Source organism: Lampris incognitus, chromosome 17 (genome assembly GCF_029633865.1).
Source record: "Lampris incognitus isolate fLamInc1 chromosome 17, fLamInc1.hap2, whole genome shotgun sequence".
Lineage (NCBI taxonomy): Eukaryota > Metazoa > Chordata > Actinopteri > Lampriformes > Lampridae > Lampris > Lampris incognitus.
The window spans coordinates 17,243,697-17,263,769 of record NC_079227.1 but is presented as its reverse complement, the minus strand read 5'-3'; the positions used below and the strand labels follow the sequence as shown (position 1 = coordinate 17,263,769).

The 20,073-nt window shown below is 42.0% G+C and overlaps 1 protein-coding gene across 1 annotated transcript in view; it reads right to left on the bottom strand.

Moving 5' to 3' along the window:
* Positions 1-429: 429 nt before the first annotated feature.
* LOC130127120 (breast cancer type 1 susceptibility protein homolog) overlaps positions 430-20,073 on the bottom strand; it is a 42,414-nt gene continuing 22,770 nt past the window's right edge. The window contains exons 17-20 of the mRNA XM_056296694.1: positions 19,984-20,041; positions 3,804-3,877; positions 1,809-1,869; positions 430-560 (exon numbers count right to left, since the gene is read on the bottom strand). Of these exons, the coding sequence (XP_056152669.1) occupies positions 466-560; positions 1,809-1,869; positions 3,804-3,877; positions 19,984-20,041 (288 nt within the window). The 3' untranslated portion in view covers positions 430-465. The remainder of the gene's footprint in view (positions 561-1,808; positions 1,870-3,803; positions 3,878-19,983; positions 20,042-20,073) is intronic.

Sequence of the window (20,073 nt, the reverse complement as noted above, 5' to 3'; positions counted from 1 at the left end):
CACCAGGACCTGAGTTAGCTGAAACTAGATCTCGTAAGAGCACCGAGTTTGGATCTCTGTTTATTTGGCAACATGGCAAAGACTCACAAAGCTAACTGTACTCATCAGCTCTCTAAACCAGATCTACATAAAGAGTATCTGTTTGGTGGCGTCCAATTGTGTGTGTGTGTGTGTGTGTGTGTGTGTGTGTGTGTGTGTGTGTGTGTGTGTGTGTGTGTGTGCAGACTCATCCTAGTATTAAAAAAAAAAACCTATTAATGTATTGTAAACAGTCTTGATAGTAAAAAGAAGTTGACTCCACTCAACAGCCTGTTCAGTTAAACACTGCATATACAAAGACATTTATTTTGTTACAAAATAAAAGGGTTAATGACAGTTAACATATGTGCAGCTCTTGTGGGTCTTATCATAAGAAGATGGCGGCAGTCCCGGTGGGGCGATGACGGCACAACAGCTTTCCTCAGCTCACAATCTGTAGGTGTCGTAGTTTTGGAGCGTGTAGGTTGCCACTGTATCCAGCAGCCAGCCGCGTCTTAAGACGATGGCTCGCCTCCCGAGGGCTGTGGGGTTGACGGCATTAGAGGATGAAGACCAGTGTGTACGTGACAACAAAGGTATATGAACGACTCTTTGCTATTTGTGGTATGCATGGGTAACTATAAACACATCAAAATTAATCATGTCAGAAATGTGCCAATGATCAAGAGTTTGTCACAGAAAAAAAATATATATATAGAGAAAGATATTTCATTTGATGGTGCAGAAGAGAACGCTAGAGACCAAGCCTACTTGATTACCTGAGCAATGAGTGCCTAAAGACGCAGGGAAGGAAAGGCCTCATTAAATATGCAGCAGCTTAAATTAGGATGCCGGCAGAAGGAGGGAATGAGGGAGAGAGGAAGGAAAGGAGAGAGAGTAAAAAAGGAAGGAAGGGACGGAGGAGGTTTGGAGGGATTAGCCTAAGTGCCGTTATCTTGCTTTCTTTCAAACTGTCAACCTGGCTCTTTCTGTGGCAGCTTCTCTGTACTGTGCCCAAGTTGTTTTGACATTCCCCTCCTCTCCCTCAATCACTTTCCTCCCTGACATTTTCTTTTTGCCGTTTCTTTGTCTTCTCACCTCCTTTCCTGCCCACCCTCCTTCATGTCTGTTGTCTCGGGGAGTCATTCGACTCACTCTCAGTGGGCACCTGTCTCTGTTTAGCCGGCAGGGTTTGCCATTTCACCATTCTCTGACACCCCCGACACCTTGTACACATGCACAAGACGGACAGATGGCAGGGACCTTCCAATAACCATATCCATCTATTAACACTAAAATCTTTACCTTAAATCCAATCCTAATGTTCCTAGCTAAAATTTAAATGACCTCCTTTCGTTTTCAAAATGGGAACTGTCAAAAAAAATGTCACGGCTCCCGCAAAACACGTCTCTGACATTTAATAAACTCAGACTGGTCCTTACAGGTATTACACGAGTGCAAATAGACACACGCATGCACATGCATGCCCATGCAGATACCGAGGGAGATACGCATATTCCTTTCCGATACACCACAGATCTGCTCTTCTGTCAGGAGGTAAATCCCCGGGCGACACTGCGTGAATTACGTAACCTGCTCCCTGTGCTGCTGTCATTCTAATCCTTATGTTTAGGAGCTGTGTGTAATATAGAGTTTGTGGCGTGTGTGGGCATGTGTGAGTGGTGGGGGGGGGGGTGAGTGAGAGAGAGAATAAGATTTTGAGAGTGTGATTTTTTTGGGTTCGCATGTACCTTGGTGAACATGAAATCTAATTTTCAGATAAGACTCACCGCTGTATTTGGACTGCGGTGACTCTGGTCCAGGCTGTACAATAACTAGCTGATGGGATTTCTGTTGAAAAGAGGCAAATGCATTAAACAAAAACAAGGCTGATTTAAAGTTTGAAACTGAAAACACACACGCATGTGGGTGCATGCGCGCGTGCGCACACACACACACATATACACACACATAGCATCAGCAGCACAAAATGAATAAGAGCCATTGAATCATGCTGGAAAACCTAGTTTTTTTCATAAGACAATTACTTTCTCAGCCACTTAATGATTTACCAAATAACATCACAATTTAATCTCAAAACACCATTTACCTTAACAGCTTCGAAAAAATTAAGTTTGCTTATGTCCATTTCTTTGATTAATCCGTGGGGTTTCATGACCTCATAGGACCTACGTGCTAAAATACCAAATATTTCCAAGGCAGAATTGCACTGAACAACATCATTTTAATTAAGTGATTTTCCTAATCATAAGTTTCAACAAGACTCGGCAAAAAAAAAAAAAAAAAAACTAGAATAAATTTGTGATTCAAATGTCCCAAAGTAATTTTTTTCCATGTTCTTCCTGCAAACAGTGTTGGAGAAGGCTCACTCCACCCCCACACTCAGGGACAATACACAGTGACTGACATGTCTTTGTGAGGCTGAGGTACTGAAGGCTGGCTTCTGACAAAGTTTTTATACAGTCACGTAGTAGCTCATCTTTACAACAGAATAGCGTGTAAGTGATGTCAAGAAAGGCACAGTGATCCCAAAAACAGGTGATATGATGCGTACAAAAATATGTTTTCAAATTCAATGTCCAGATGTACTCAACAATTACAGCTCTTGCATTAAACCTTGTTATTTCTTTACCACCTCATCATAGTTCAGGTCAACAGTGTTGTTGTTGAGCATTTGGTTATCTTATGACATTCATGACACGGCCCCTTGTCCCTGTGTTCAACTCCACCGTTACAACTCCTGTCCAAATTTCCTTTTCTTTTTTTTTTTGGATTATTTTCCCCCTTTTTCTCCCCAACTGTATCCAGCCAATTACCCCACTCTTCTGAGCTGTCCCGGTCGCTGCTCCACCCCCTCTGCTGATCCGGGGAGGGCTGCAGACTACCACATGCTTCCTCTGATACATGTGGAGTCACCAGCTGCTTCTTTTCACCTGACAGTGAGGAGTTTCACCTGACAGTGAGGAGTTTCACCAGGGGGACGTAGTGCGTGGGAGGATCACGCTATTCCCCCCAGTCCCCCCCCCAACAGGCACCCCGACCGACCAGAGGAGGCGCTAGTGCAGTGACCAGGACACATACCCACATCCGGCTTCCCACCCACAGACATGGCCAATTGTGTCTGTAGGGACGCCCGACCAAGCCGAAGGTAACACGGGGATTTTAACCGGCGATCCCCGTGTTGGTAGGCAACGGATTAGACCGCTATGCTACCCCAACGCCCCAAATTTCCTTTTCTAACCAGAGGAAGAAAATCATGATGAAAGGAGCATTTCATATATTATTATGTATACATTTTTGCTGAACCATTTACGTGACATTGACTTATGCATCTATATCAGATTAAATTGCATGTGTATCTTAGAATTTGTCGCATAAGTTACACAATATTTTTAAGTCTCTACTTGATAATTAATCAGAGGGGAAAAGGGGTGGGGTGGTGTTATCATGAAGCAAAGGACCTGCACTTGATTCGAAACAAGGACACTGCAATAAGGCCAGAATTAAATGAACAATGCACGCAACACTGGTGGACTATTTCACTGAAAAATACATGTGGCTTCTTGTTTCCATTTGGCTGTGGTACACAAACATGACACCTATATGGGTCTAAGGTTGTAACACAAGATGTTTGTTTTTGTTTTTTTAATCTAATGTACAAGTTATGTTAAACATGTCAAAAGCTTCTGTTCAGTAATATCATAAAATATACCACTTTATCATTTATAAATAGAACTTGGAAGGCAGAAAGGCCAAAAACTTACCCTTTCACTGCTGAAGAGAAGTGGATCTTTCACTACAGCCGCTCCACACAGCTCCACCATCCATTCCATTTGATCTGGGATGCACAAATGTAAACACACACACACACACAAACATACGTTTGTGAGAAAATCTTTGGCCTTTCTGACTTCAGCTGCAATGAGCATGGATTTATTTAAGGGTTAGATTTCATTTTATCAGAGGGCGCTGAGAAGAAGTCAACTGTCTGAACTCCCTCCATCTGTCAAATTGCACTGAACTCGGAAAGGGTTGAATAAGGGAAAGCAGAGCTGACATTATCTTGCAACTGTCAAATGGACGGCCATTAAATCAAAATGTCAACATTTGTTCCTCGTCTATTACAGGAATGCCCATGTTGGGACTATATCAAACAAGTTGTAATACGTGCTACAGATTAGACATATCGCACATAAATGTATTTAAACTGTTAAATAATGGATGGAAAATCCTGTTGGGATGAAGAAAACGGACTCCATCCTCATGTTTGTACCATGGGAAAACAGCCTTGAAACTACTCACACCACTAAGCAGATGTTGACCCATTTGCAAGGCTTCATCGATCTCACATGCAGAAGGAATATACCAAAGAAGCACTTTGTTCATGTCATAAAAATAACTGAAGCTGCCATTTGTATTTTTTAACCAAAGTCCTTCACTCGTAATTCACCAATCCATTCATCCATGCCACCAAGATAAAGACAAAGGAGTATTTAGTATGGAGGAAAACCGAAGTGCTCTCTACCTTGGGACTTGGGAGCTAAAATGATATGAAAACTGGTGTCCGGGTGGCCTAGCGGTCTATTCCGTTGCCTACCAACACGGGGATCGCCGGTTCAAATCCCCGTGTTACCTCCGGCTTGGTCGGGTGTCCCTACAGACACAATTGGCCGTGTCTGCGGGTGGGAAGCCGGATGTGGGTATGTGTCCTGGTCGCTGCACTAGCGCCTCCTCTGGTCGGTCGGGAAGCCTGTTTGGGGGGGGGGGGGGGTAGCAGCGTGATCTTCCCACGCGCTACGTCCCCCTAGCGAAACTCCTCACTGTCAGGTGAAAAGAAGCGGCTGGTGACTGCACATGTATCGGAGGAGGCATATGGTAGTCTGCAGCCCTCCCTGGATCGGCAGAGGGGGTGGAGAAGTGACCGGGACATCTCGGAGGAGTGGGGTAATTGGCCGGATACAATTGGGGAGAGAAAAAAAAGATATGAAAACTGAAATTCAATTTGCAATCATTAGGTTGGTAAGTTCATAAACCAGTTTAGTGTGGAGAGAGGGTTGAGATGTATCTGGATGAGAACAAGCCAACTATTTATAGTTTCATCACTCTCACTCCATAGCAACGGCCGCACAACCATAAAGATACGACACAAAGAGCGACCCACCGAGGAACAACATCCCTCTTTAGTCCGCACTCAATGCACCAACACTCCAGCGTGACCCGTCATTCTTTTCCAGCGCCAAAATGTATCGAAGGGAAACAGCATCAGGCTTCAAGCGATTCTTTGTGTCAGTCAAAATCTCTGTGAAAATTTTCCACTGTACCCCTTTGATTATTTTCCCTCTTTCTTTCCTCAAAGACAGGGTGTCTATCAGGTCTCTGCAGGACACAGACATCATTAAAGAGGAATGAGGTTGGAGAAGAAAACCAATTCTGGTCCAAAAAAGCATGCGGTGCAACCAGCATGCCACGTGGGTAAGGCACTCAATGAACTGCTGTGATTGTTTTCTTATCAGTATTTTCTGTAAACAAACTGGTCCTTAACAAAACAAAACAAAACAAAAAACAACAAACACACCCAAAAACAAAAACAAATAAACTCTTTCCTTCAAGTACACGTTTCTTCAGAAACTTGACCTCTTGGTGTGGTGGATTCGTCTGGTGTTTGAACATTGCAGTTATACACATAGCATGATAACTAGCGGAGGCTAAATCAGTGTGCTGAGGGCTGCAGAACTAAAGGAGGGCAGCAGATCAAAGGGACCAAGAACCAAAGGCTGGAACAGATACGAACTACAGGTACATGCAGAGAGGGCAAAGGATTTCAAAATCCTGCCTACATAACCTGCAAATGGCTTTTGTGGCTAAACCTGATCCATGATATTGCATAGCTCAACATTCAAGATTCATATCTAAAAAACTTTAAATACACAGTGATATATCTAAGAGAACATGCATGTGTTTATGATCTACATGAACACCTCAGTGGATATTATAGGAGGTAACCTCAAAACCATCTGGCTGAAACTGACAATCCAGGTTAGTCAAGCTATTCTGGTGTCAAATGATTCCATAACGTTTCTTCAATAAAATCCATCCATTAACCAAGGTCGTGGGGGTGATGGAGCCTATCCCAGCCATTGGGCGGCAGGCGAGGAGACACCCTGGACAGGCCGCCAGGCCATCACAGGGCGCTATATATACATACATATATATATATATGTACGTATATATTTGGAAATAGATGTAGGGAAATTTTTTTTTAATACTCAGCAGTACAAACTTGTTTCATGCATCGCGCACTCATCAGCTGCTAATATCATTAGCAGCTGATGATTGCTTATGCAATGAAACAGGCTTGTACGGTCTCAAAGAATTTACCTGACTCACTGGATTTTACATATATATTTGTGTGTGTGTGTGTGTTGTAATGTTTTCAAGTTGTAGAAAATATTATATATTGATGAAAAAAATGTACATGATACCACATATAATGACCACCTCTCTTTTAGCACGTTCATGCACAACACTGACAATAACACTGTATGTAACTAAAATATCACACATTAGCTTTTTTCTTTTAGCCTAGTTACATTTGAAGATTAAGCACAGCAGTGGAAATTGTGTTCTCTGTTTGAATTGACAACCTGTTGTTGAGTTCATGTCGGGCCGACGTTATGCTCTTTGGTGTGTGTGTGTGGGAGGAGGAGAGAGATGGAGAAACTAACGTTACGGAGTGGGTTTTGTAATTAGCATTATGGCATCTTCAATAAAATAATAAATCAAACATCCATTTTCTTACTGGCTTTCTAAAGACTTTTTATTGGGCTTGTTAGCCTTTGATGAACAGGATGTTCAAGAGGCAGGAAGTACAGGGTAGAGAGAGAGAGGGGGAAGATTTGCAGCAAAGTTCCTCAGGACATGTCTGAGCCCCAGATGCTAAATCAGGCCTTAAAGCTGCAATCTGCAAAATATCCCCATTAACAAATAGTTATCTAATCATCTGGACCATGGAGACAGGTTTCATAATACTGGTATATTTACTATGGTTATAGATACTCTCCAGTCTCTATGTATCGCTGTTGAAATTCTTTGGTCGGGTTGTGCCCACTGGTACAGTGGCAAACTTGTACATTATGGCAACAACTCCAGCAGGAGAAAAAGTTGAAAAGTGATGCCAATATGGTGATCACCCCCACCAAATTGTATCTGGCCAATTACCCCACTCTTCTGGGCTGACCTGGTTGCTGCTCCACCCCCTCTGCTGATCTGGGGAGGGCTGCAGACTACCACATGCCTCCTCTGATACATGTGGAGTCACCAGCCGGTTCTTTCCACCTGACAGTGAGGAGTTTTACCAGGGGGACGTAGCGCATGGGAGGATCACACTATTCCCCCCAGTTCCCACTCCTCCCCCCCACATAGGCGCCCTGACCGACCAGAGCAGGAGCTAGTGCAGCGACCAGGACACATACCCACATCCGGTTTCCCACCCACAGACACGGCCTATTGTGTCCACAGGGACACCCAACCAAGCCGGAGGCAACGCGGGGATTCGAACCAATGAGCCATGTGCTGGCAGACAATGGAATACACCGCCACGCCACTTGGGCGCCCCTAATATGGTGATGTTTTTTTCAGACTGACAAGTCAGTATAAGTGTAGAACAATGTGATGATGTATTTGATGAAGTTTAGACTGCCTGCATTAGCTTTGGTCCAAGGATTCAAATTTTACAAGGTTGAGGGCTATTTATTGGTGAGCGGACGGCACACTAGCCACAATGGCTGCTCCACCTCAATTATAGTCTCTCTGGCTCCTAAATACAACTATATTGGAAGGTTGGTTCTACTGTAATATTGACTGATTGACTAACAGAATCGCCACATCATCACATTTTCCCCCCCAAATTCTCCCCCTTTTCCTCCCCAAATTTTCTCCCTTTTCCTCCCCAATTGTACTTGGCCAACTATCCCACTCTTCCAAGCCGTCCTGGTCGCTGCTCCACCCCCTCTGCCGATCCGCGGAGGGCTGCAGAGTACCACGTCTCCTCTGATACATGTGGAGTCGCCAGCAGCTTCTTTTCACCTGACAGTGAGGAATTTCGTCAGGGAGACGTAGCATGTGGGAGGATCACACTATTCCTCCCAGTCCCCCCCACCCCCGAACAGGCGCCCCGACTGACCAGAGGAGGCACTAGTGCAGCCACTGGGACACATACCCACATCCGGCTTCCCACCCACAGACATGGCCAATTGTGACTGTAGGGACGCCCGACCAAGCCGGAGGTAACACGAGGATTCAAACCAGCGAGCCCCGTGTTGGTAGGCAATGGAACAGACCGCTACGCTACCCGGACGCCCGATCACATTTCAAATGGATAAAATAATGCGAAATTTCAGGGATTGTAGCTTTAACTAACTAGCAACAAGGAAAATAATCAGTGGACAACCTGGTGAAATATACAGCAATAGCAGCATATTATTACTGTATTACTTACAGCATCGCATGAAATTGTAAGTAGGTAAATGGACATTTATATAGCACTTTTTTCCAAAGCACTTTACAATTATCGCCTCACATTTAAACCCCCACCCACCCGCGTGTGCGCGCGCGCGCACACGCACACACACACACACACATACATACACACACACACACACACGGTGGTGTCAACCATGCAAAGTAACAAGTTCACTGGTAGCAGTTAAGGGTTAAGTGTCTTGCTAAGGGACATCTTGACACTTTGTTGGGAGGAGCCGAGAATTGAACAAGCAACCTTCCAGTTAACAGTCGACCTGCTCTATCTACTGAGCTACTGCTGCCCCAAGTCTAATTTCATTGATCCACTAAATAATATGCTCATTTTCCAAGTTCGAACTTATGTTTAGATGACCTCTTGCCACCAGGAGATAAACAACTTGCGAACATACTGATTGCAGGTTTAACCTACTATGAGGTAGGCACTTATTTGTCTGAGCCACCAGGAGGCCCCATTCCTAGTGGTTTTTCATAGTTTGTCAAAGGTCTGTTACAAGTTTCCTGAGAAGTCTTAATACTGTGAAGTGCAATGTCAGCAGCATATTCACACAACCAGTATGTAAGACTAGAGCAAAAAGGAAGCTTCCTCCCCCATTTCATATCTCTCTCTCCTTAACGCTTATACATATTGCAAGTGTTGGTGTGAACATCAAGTCTGAGACCACACTGTGGAGTGAATCTCTCTCCTCAACTTTCCACTTCAGTTCATCATTGTCGGCATCCCGCTTGGTTGGAACAAGGCACTATTTCTCCCCATGGCAACAATGCACTGTCGGCTCCATTCACACAGCTGTAGAGCCACATACTGGGGGAAACAACCAAGAATGGAAACATGCCCTTGGCTGTGCTCTAGGGCCTTTATGATAACTGTCATCTTAGAATTGAACTGAATTGTACATCCAGTTGAAAAGGAAGTAAGTACTAGCATCTGGTATTTTAAATCAGCCTCTGGCCCTCATTTTGAATCCAGGTATCAGCCTGCCCACCCGCCCCCACCCCTCCCCAGCCAGTCCACTGCCGCCAACTAGAGAAGGTACCGAGGCACTGCACACAGATGAAAGACAGCAAGCCCTGATGCCATGTGCCTGCCAAGTTGCGGGGATTATTCAGCACATTTTCTGTTTTCTCTGTGGCTGAAGAGGGTGTCCTGACTATGGAAAAACTTCCGGCATTCTCCCTGTATCAAAGAAGAGACACCCCAGTGTATTCACTCAATCGCTACAGACATGAGGCTGCTGCATCTGCAGCAACTCAGACCCCTGCTGATCCTCGGATCCTCCTCCAGTTTGCATACAGGGCTTACAAAGGCTTGGGTCTTGCCAACATATATCCATTCAGGGGTAAAAGAGGTCAGGGGGATTATGAAAAACATGCTCTTTAAATTGCCCAGTGCTTTCAACACCAGCCAACCACTTCTATTTGGAGAGAAGCTCTGAGTAATGCAACTGGACAACTCCAGTGTTTCCTCTATATTCATTCTTGTCCTGAGCACTGTGGCTAAAATTTCACAAGATCATTAATATCAATTGGCTACTAAGATTTTTTTTAATAATTTTTTGGCATTTTTCAAGTTTATTTGATAGCGATAGTCGAGAGAGAGACAAGAAAGGCAGGAGAGAGCGAGGAGATGATCCGGCCCTTTGAACCCAGGCCACTGCGGTAAGGACTCAGCCTTATGTGGCATGCGCTCTACCAGGTGAGCCACCAGGGCGTCCCCCCTAATAATTTTCACTTGCACACTGTGCGAGCATGAGAACACCCAGCATTATCGTGGAACTGTTTTGAGTTATCGACTAGTGCATCAAATCCCAGAATCCCCTCTCTCCTCATTCTTCAAAGGACATCTATGTGAAGGGTACTATTATAAGAGTAGCATAGCTCCTTTAAGGAATAGGGCAGTGCATAATGTCTGTGCTTGAGCAAGTGCGAGAGAGCGAGTGGCAGAAAAGTGACGGTGAATGCAAGCAGACTAGAGGAAAAGGTTAGCAGTAAGTTGTCAATCTGGCAGTAAATGTAGAGTATAGGCTACAGTGTGTCAGTTAATAAATGCTCCCGCTTCTCAAGACCAAGAAAAGTCTTGTCTGTTGTTTCCCCAGCTGCTGGAAAAGTGAAGGGGGTTAGTCCTCAGGGTTTCCCTGTCATTATAAGGCTTAGGCGCAGCGTCCCAGCTATTTTGGGCACCACCTAAGCCAAATGAATATACAATCAATGTGGAGACCATAAAAACTAACTAAATAACTTTTCCCAGGTCTAATGGTTACAGTTGGTCCCCAGTGGACTTCTTTTCATTCATTCAACCTTTATTTAGACTCAGAAATATATTGGGGTAGAGACCTTTGACAATATAGCCGAGCAAAGAAAACAAAACAAAAATAAAACAACACAAACAACACATCCTAGGCGCCAAGAAAAACAGATAACATACATAGAAAACAAATTGCGATAAATAAACTGGAATAAAAAAGCAATTAATAAAATACCCACATATTAAAACATTAAAAAATAAAGTAATTTAAATTTTAAAGCAAATAATTCAGTTGAAAACAAGAGCAGTTAGAATTGAAATAAGATGAAATTAAAAATTTAAATTGCCCTAAGGATAAAAATGAGGTAAGTTTTAGAATGTTCAGCATTTTATTCCAGGTTGCAGGTGCACAGTGTGAAAAACTAGATTTTCCAAGCTCAATAAAAACAGCCAGCACCTCAAATTTAATCCAATCATTTGAGCGCGTTCAATAGGGGCCCACATTAAAAGACAAAAACGAAATAATGTAAGTGGGTAAAAAAAAAAAACCAGTAAGGGCCTTATAGATAAATAAAACCAGTGTTTATCATGCCTTACAGAGAGCAGACCACCCAACCTTGGCATACAGCTGGATAGCTCAGTAGGTAGACTGCCAGCTTTCCTGCCAGAGATCAAGGGTTTCAAACCCCAGTTGGAATGAGTCTTCAGTAAAAGTTTATGGCTTAGACTCCTAATGCTATACAAGCCAGTTACTTCTCAGATGTACGTCAATTTGGATAAAAACGTCTGCTAAATGAATTTGTAAAATTATAATTATTACCGGAAATAAATCTTAGTGCAGCGTGAGAAACAGTTTCCAAGGGCTTTGGGTTTGCAGCTGAAGCATGCATGCTTAAAATGTCACCATAATCCAATGCTGATAAAAAGTTGCCTCAATAAGCATTCTTCTACAATGCAGAGAAAAATGTGTTTTATTCCTACAAAATAAACCCATTTTTTTCCTCTTTTTTTTTAAAACTCACCAGATTAGTCACATTATATTCAAAAGTTATCTTCTCATCAATCCAAATTCCAAGATATTTGTACCATCTGATTCTTTCAATAGTTGTACCATTTTTAGTAGAGATGATGAGATGATCATAATCAATATTTTTGGCTCTGGTGAAAAGCATGAATTTATTTTATCAGCATTAAGAACTAATTTATGGTTATTGAGTGCAACTTGTAAATCAGTAAAGCAGTGCTGAAGGGATTTAACAGTTGAATGTAAAGTATCAGCATTGCAATGCAAAATTGTATCGTCAGCATAAAGATAAATATTCCACCCAGTTACAGAAGAAAAAATATCTATATATAGAGTGAACAGAACAGATCTCAGGATTGAGCCTTGAGGTACACCTTTTGTAACATGCACAAACTCAGAATTAAAAAAAACAAACAAAAAACAAAATGGACTTAACATTTTCAATAGCTGTCCATGGCATAATTCTAAAACCGTTTATAAGCAATTTCGTCAAATCCAATACCGTGAAGCCTTTTTAAAAGCAATGCCTAGTCAACTGTATCGAATACCTTTTGAAATATAAATAAAATGAGCTGCACAGTGTTTCTATCCAAAGCACAAATAATTTCATTTAAAATAAGAGCAGCAGCAGGGAAAAGTGCTGTTCTTTTCTCTAAAATCTCTAAAACCACATTGGTGTATGCTTAGAATAGAGTGTGCTGAGAGAAATGATTGAAGCTGATCATTTATTAGGGATTCTATTATTTTTGCTAGGCAAGACAGTTTAGACATAGGCCTATAATTGTTAAGGTCAGTTGTTCCACTGCCTTTATGTAAAGGAATTACACAAGCAGCCCTCCAGACAGGGTTGACTTTAGGGATCGGCAATATGGGCGGCCGCCCAAGGCACAGTGTCCAATAACGCACATAAGTGGCCAAATCACATCAGATATTAACCATGATAACATATAACACATTTCCTACAAATAACTCAAATAACACCAAAATTACACAAATGGAACAATAAGTGAGCATGGGCCCCAGGGCATGCAGGGAAGTCCTCTCTAGTCCACCATTGCTCCCTTTTACCTCTTAATCACACACAACGACACACACAGTGCACACCCGTCAATCATCCCCTTTTGAAAGAGTGCCAAGTGTCCATCAATGAAAAGAACAAAGTTGTCAGGGATAGAGGGGGAAAAATTGAGAAAGGAAGAGGTGGAGGGAAAAAAAACCCAATATAAAGGTAGTTTATATGGTTACTAAATTTTGATGGATACAGACTTTTTGGTTGTCATCAAAAGGAAGCTAACATTATTAACGTCGCATAGAGACTTGGGTTGGCGTCAAGGGCTCGGCTCTTAGCTTATTACGCCCTTACCTCACCAACAGAACTTTTTCTGTTGTTCTGGGTAACTCCATTTCCTCATTGGCTCAGTTGAGTTGTGGTGTCCCTCAAAGCTCAGTTCTTGGCCCCCTTCTCTTTTCTATATACATGCTGCTCCTTGGCCAGGTCATTCAAAATCACAACGTGCTTTACCATTTTCATGCTGACGACACTCAGTTTATACACACCACTAAAACCCACAGATCCTAGCACCCAAGCAAATCTCACAACTTGCCTCTCTGACATTAAATCCTGGCTGTCCAAAAATTTTCTCAAATTTAATGATGATAAGTCTGAAGTCATTCTATTCGGTCCCGAAAATTCCATCAACCCTTTTGTTCCTTATCTTGGTGGTCTGTCAGGTAGTCTTAAGCATGCTGCTAGGAATCTCGGGGTAATATTTGATGCTAACTTCGGTTTTGATAATCAAATCAAACATGTTGTTCAGTCATGCTTTCTCCAGCTCAAGCTAATCTCCAAAATTAGGTCATTTTTATCAATTGCTGATCTGCAAAAAGTTTTACATGCTTTTATCTGTTCTCAGCTTAACTATTGAAATGCACTTTATTCTCGTATCAGCAAGGGCTCCCTCCACCATCTGCAGTTGGTATAAAACGCCGCTGCTTGGCTCATTACCGGGACAAAGGGGCATGACCATATCGCTCCTCTGCTTGCCTCCCTAAACTGCCTACCTGTTATATTTCGAATTGATTTTAATATTTCGTTGCTCACTTTTAAGGCTTTAAATGGTCTTGCTCCTACATAGTACATACATTTCTGACTTATTGACCTGGTATATGCCATCTTGACCATTAACATCCCTGCTGGTTATTCCTAGGTCTCGGTTTGTTACAAAGGGTGATCGGGCTTTTGCTGTTAGAGCCCCCACACTATGCAACGCTTCCTGTCGAACTATGAAAAACCAAAACTGTAAGCTTCTTCTAAATCTCGTCTTAAAACTTTTCTTTTTATGAAAGCTTATACAAATGTTTGTTTTTATTTATTTATACTGTTTTTATTTTTACTCTTACTTATTTAGTCTCTTATTTTTTGCCTTGTCTAGTTTTATTTCTTTGCAAAGCACTTTGTAACATTGTTTTAGAAAAGTGCTATATAAAATTATTATTATAGTCACTTCCTTCCTAAGTCTCACTTTAATCACTCGCTCCCATAACTTCATTGTATGTCCCATTAATTTTATCCCTCTGTAGTTGTTGCAACTTTGAGCATCACCTTTTTTCTTGTCAACTGGTACTAAGATCTTCTTTCTCTATTCATCTGGCATTTTCCTCAGTCTGTATTATGTAGTTGAAGAGTCTAGTCAGGAACTTTATGCCAGTATCGCCTAAGTATTTCCAGACTTCTGCTGGTATATTGTCCGGTCCCACAGCTTTTCCATTTTTCATTCGTTGCAACACTTTTATCGCTTCATCCCTTGTAATCTCTCCCACATCCTCTTCGTGCCTAGGTGATTCATCTGTCCTTCTTTCTCTGTTATTCTATTCATTCATTTGGCGACTGAAATAATCCCTATATCTCTGTAAAATATCCTCATCTTTTGACAGTACTCTTCCATCTGTGTCCTTGATCAGTTTTACTTATTCAACATCCTTGCTTGCTCCATCTCTGTTTGGCTATTCTATGTATATCCTTCTCTCCTTCCTTTGTAGCTAGTCTTTTGTACAGGTGCTCACGCTCTTGTTATCACTACCACCCTCTCAATCCTCTTAGCTTTCTTGTATTTGTTCTTGTTTTGCCCATTCTCATTTTTGTCCAGCTTCATTTTGGCCAGCTTTTTCTTCTATATGCAATGCTGAGCTTTTTCCTCTCACCACTAACTTTTCTGTCCCTTCTTTTTATTACCCCCTTGAGATTCTCTTAGCACTCGCCTGCCTGCTTCCCTTAGTCCGTCTGCTGTTCTATTCCAATCTAGTTGTAATATGTCTCCCAACAGCTCTCTTACCTTCATCCTAAAGCTTTCTCTACAAGGTTCCGCTTTCAGCTTCCACCATTGAATCTTCCATGCTGCTGGTCTTCGTACTCTAAGTTTGCTTCTTGTCTTTATTTGGCATATCAGTGGTTTATGTTGTTTTGTTACACACTTGTTTGGTATTACTTTGTAATTTACAGCTTCCCTCAACATTGGTCACGGCTCTTTTCTGTACTGGCCCCACAGTGGTGGAATGAACTCCCCACTGATGTCAGGACAGTGGAGTCGCTGCCCATCTTTCGGCGCAAGTTGAAAGCTCACCTCTTTAAGAACTACTACCCTGTTACTTGTTCTTAGCACTTATTGTATTCACTCATTTAAAAAAAAACTTTCTTGCACTTTTACTTTAGCACAGGTTTTCCTCTTAGATGCTCGTTTAGATGCACTTATGACCTCTGATGACTAGTAATTCTCCTGATTTCCTACATTAAATGCACTTATTGTAAGTCGCTTTGGATAAAGGCGTCGGCTAAATGACTGTAATGTAATGAACCATCAGAGCCTGGCCAGGCTGGCCCATCATCTGCCACATATGTAGAAGAAGAAGAAGAAACCACACCAATGCTCAAATGTGGATGGGATGGGATGGATGGGGAATACTTCCATATAGTGAAGCAGATCCCAAATGGAACGATAGAGGCTGAGTGTCAGCAGTGCACTAACAAAAAGGTCATAATATGTGACTCTCTTGCAGCGATATCAAATTTAAAAACCCACTTGAAACGAAGGTACCCTGACAAAATAAAAGAATTTGAAGATCACAAACACTCTCTTTGAACGTGGTCCAGTAACACAAAATAAAATGGACTCTCTCGTCACATCCTTTGTCACTAAAGGCGTGTACCCGTTGGCCACTGTTGCGCATAAAGAATTTATAGACTTGGTACAGGGACTTTGCCAAGGTGCTAAAATTATGTCCAGGAGGACACTTGGGAGAAGACTCAATGAAGACTTTAATAATAAATCTCTCTTTCAAATTTGCTGTTTTAAGTGCATATAACATGTTTGCACCACTGCAGATATCTGGTCAACTAAAAATACAAGTTAAATGGAAGTAACTATATTGGACACAAACAGACACGTTAGATTGCGAATCGGCTGCTCTTGCTTGCAGACATTTTCCCAGTCCACATACCTATAATCGCATTGCAGAACTACTGGAGGAAATCCATTCAGAATATGGACTCACAACTGACACTATTGTGGCTACTGTAACTGACAATGCATCAAACTTCTTAAAAGCATTTCAAGAGTTCAATATCACAGTCGTTTCAGAGGAACAGGATGAGACTGATGAGCAGGAACAGGATCTGTCATTTGTAATAACAGATCCAAAGCGAGAAGTGTCAAGAGTGTGCTATCATTGTGCCACCTCATGTCAGGTGTTCCACTCACACACTGACTTTGGTTTCAACCACTGATGCCAAAAGGGCAATTGAAGACAATTCAACTCTTTCCAGGCTGAGTCATTCATCCATGGCAAAATGGTCAGCCCTATGGAATGCTTTTGGCAGACTAAAATGTGTGGAAATACTGAATAACTTGACCAACCAGCAATTGAAGACACCCTGCGTTTGTAGGTGGAATTCTCTTTATGACTGTTTGAGTCAGCGGACATTTCCTCAGGAGAGCTTCCTGAGATCATGCCTGCCTTGCAACTCCCGCTGTTCAAAGAGGTAAAGCTTGATTTCCTTGAGGAATACTGCAGTCCTCAAGCCCATTGCCATTGCAATTGACCACCTTCAAGGTTAGACCTCATGCGACTACGATGAGCTCATACCTGCAGTGCATCCGGAAAGTATTCACACCCCTTCACTTTCCCCACATTTTGTTATGTTACAGCCTTTTTCCAAAATGGATTAAATTCCTTTTTTTCTCATCAAACTACACACAATACCCCATAATGACAAAGTGAAAAAGGTTTTGTAGAAATTTTTGCAAATCAATTAAAAATAAAAAACAGAACTATTGCATGTACATAAGTATTCACTGCTATGACACTCAAAATTGAGCTCAGGTTCATCCTGTTTCCACTGATCATCCTTGAGATGTTTCTACATCTTGATTGGAGTCCATCTGTAGTAAATTCAATGGATTGGACATGATTTGGAAAGGCACACACCTGTCTATATAAGGTCCCATTGTTCACAGTGCATGTCAGAGCAGAAACCAAGCCATGAATGAAGTCAAAGGAATTATCTGTGGACCTTCGAGACAGGATTGTATTGAGGCACAGATCTGGGGAAGGGTACAAAAACTCCGCTTGGAGTTTGCCAGAAAGCACCTAAAGGACTGTCAGACCATGAGAAACAAGATTCTCTGGTCTGATGAAACCAAGATTGAACTCTTTGGCCTGAATGCCAAATGTCACGTCTGGAAGAAACCAGGCACCTCTCATCACCTTGCTAATACCATCCCTACAGTGAAGCATGGTGGTGGCAGCATCATACTGTGGGGATGTTCTTCAGGAACTGGGACACTAGTCAGGATCGAGGGAAAGATGAATGGAGCAAAGTACAGAGAGATCCTTGATGAAAACCTGCTCCAGAGCACTCAGGACCTGACTGGGGTGAAGGTTTGTAGCTGATTACAATTGGAGTGGCAAGCTTAAAAAAGTATCCGTCAAATTTATCCTCACCAACCTATTTCTTTATGTCTACTGCTAGTAATGCATTGGCCATGTCACCAGGACAGAACAGCTGTAGCGTCAAACAAGGCCTTGGCATTACCTGGGTGTCAGGGTCAATAGCAGACAGAGGGGGTCCTGTATAAGTTTCATCAAATAGGTTATCAGCAGATACAAAATGTTTACTAAAAGCTACACAAATCTCTTATGGTCTGAAATTGAACACCCATCAGTTGTGTCGAGAGTAGGAAATGAAGGGGTAGACTTATGGTTAAGAGAATTTACTGCCTTGCAGATTTTTTGCAGGATTTGAATATACTTTGGGGATTAAATACAAGTAATAATTAGATTTAGTCTCTCTTATTGCAGATGTGCATTTGTTTCGAAGCTGCCTGAAAGCAAGCCTGTGACCGGGGTCCCCGGTATGCCTGGTGAGAGCCCACGCTTTATTTTTCTCATTAAGTAAGAAGGAGATTTCTGCTGAGAACCAGGGACTTGACCTATTCTGTATTCTATGCTTTTTAAAAGGTGCATGCTTATCAACCACTGAGTTAAAAGACTTACAAAAATGGCCGAGCCAATTCAACATTGGGGATTTTATCAGTATCATGAATATCACTTTTCAAAAGTGTGCTGGGCACTCAGGAGACAGGGGCAAGCAGGTACTGCGGTTGCCACAGCAGGAGCCCAGGGATGAGAGATGTTTGGCTTGGGCCATAGCAACAGTGGAGAAACCAAGAATTAGCTCATCCTTTTCCCTTAGTTCCACCTTCAGCCATCTGATGTCATCTTCCAGCTGTGAGTATGCTTACTGGCATTGTCCACACACAGCCATGATTGTTTGTTATTAGAGTGATGAGATAGCTTCAACAAACTTAGCTAAGCTAGTCAGACACAGGGCTACCAGTAGTCGACTTATGTTTAAAATCAGTGTTTCTCCGCTGCTGTTTGGCGGACACTGGCCGACCAGAGTTACCGGAAACTGAGTCGGGCTGTCACTGCTGAGAGCAGTTCAGAAAAACAAAATAAAATCCACGTCCGATGACTAAAATCTTTTATTTGGTAAAAGATATAGTTAAAAAAGACCAAAAGCCAAAGAATGTGTTGCAAGAATATGGTTAAAAACAGGATAAAAAATGAAAGAAAAAAAAAAAGGCCACTTTTGACAAAGCTTCTAGTGGGCAGACACAGACACATGTGTCTAATGCGTCCATGCATCTTAAGTTAGTTTTGTCTACACTTTTTGGGTGTTTATTTATTATCTGCTCTAGCTTTTCCAACTTTTTGTCCACATATATGGTAATAACAATGGTCCAACATGACGTGAAATTGCATATTTTTTATTGAAAAACAAAACTTTCTTGATGGGTGACCCCCAAACCTCCTGCCAAATACGTGCGCCTAAGTCTTCCACAAACCTGAAATTTTGAAAGAAACCTGGAACACTGAAATTTTAAGCTATTCCAATGCGTGTGAACACAGGCCAGTGTTGCATGCTCATGGGCATGCTTGTGGACATACGGCGTGCACAACAGCACCGCTCCTGAAAAAAATTCTAGAGGAAATGCTGAACTCCATATCCTGGATTATATATCCATGTCCATATCCTGGATTACAGAAGACCTCATTGGCAGGGCACAGCTTGTTTGCTTCCATAGCCATGTGCCAGACAAGGTGTAGAATAATAGTGACCCTTCTTGTTCACCTGAAGCTCAGATTTCTGATTAAACCCTGGACCATACTACCTTGAGAGATTTTATAACAATTCATCAACTGGAGGATGCATTTTTGTCCTAACACTTGTTTTGATGGAATACTGCTGCCAAAGGTAGAAATGTTCTCATTAACTATATCTGTTTCAGGTTTCAGTTTTACAAAGGGATTTAAAGAGTTTTTGGAGTCTAGAGCCTACTGGGTATACTTCTGATCAATATAATTGAACTTCCGTGTCTTTGAGACAGTTTGGTTATTACGACATACACATCACTATCTAAATCCTAACAGCAGATTCCTACTTGTCACACTTCTACTAACTAATCTTCAATAACAGTTATATAACTCATGGTTATATTTTGCTCTTTGGTCTTCCAAACAAATATGGGCATCCTTTTTCTAGTTCTAGTTGGATATGCCTTGTACTAATATGGTTTACCTGTGGTCATGTCTGTGAACAGCCCTTGGAAGTAAATCTTGTAGCCCCTCATCAGCAGCTGAGGAGAAAAGGGAAACAAAATTTACTTAA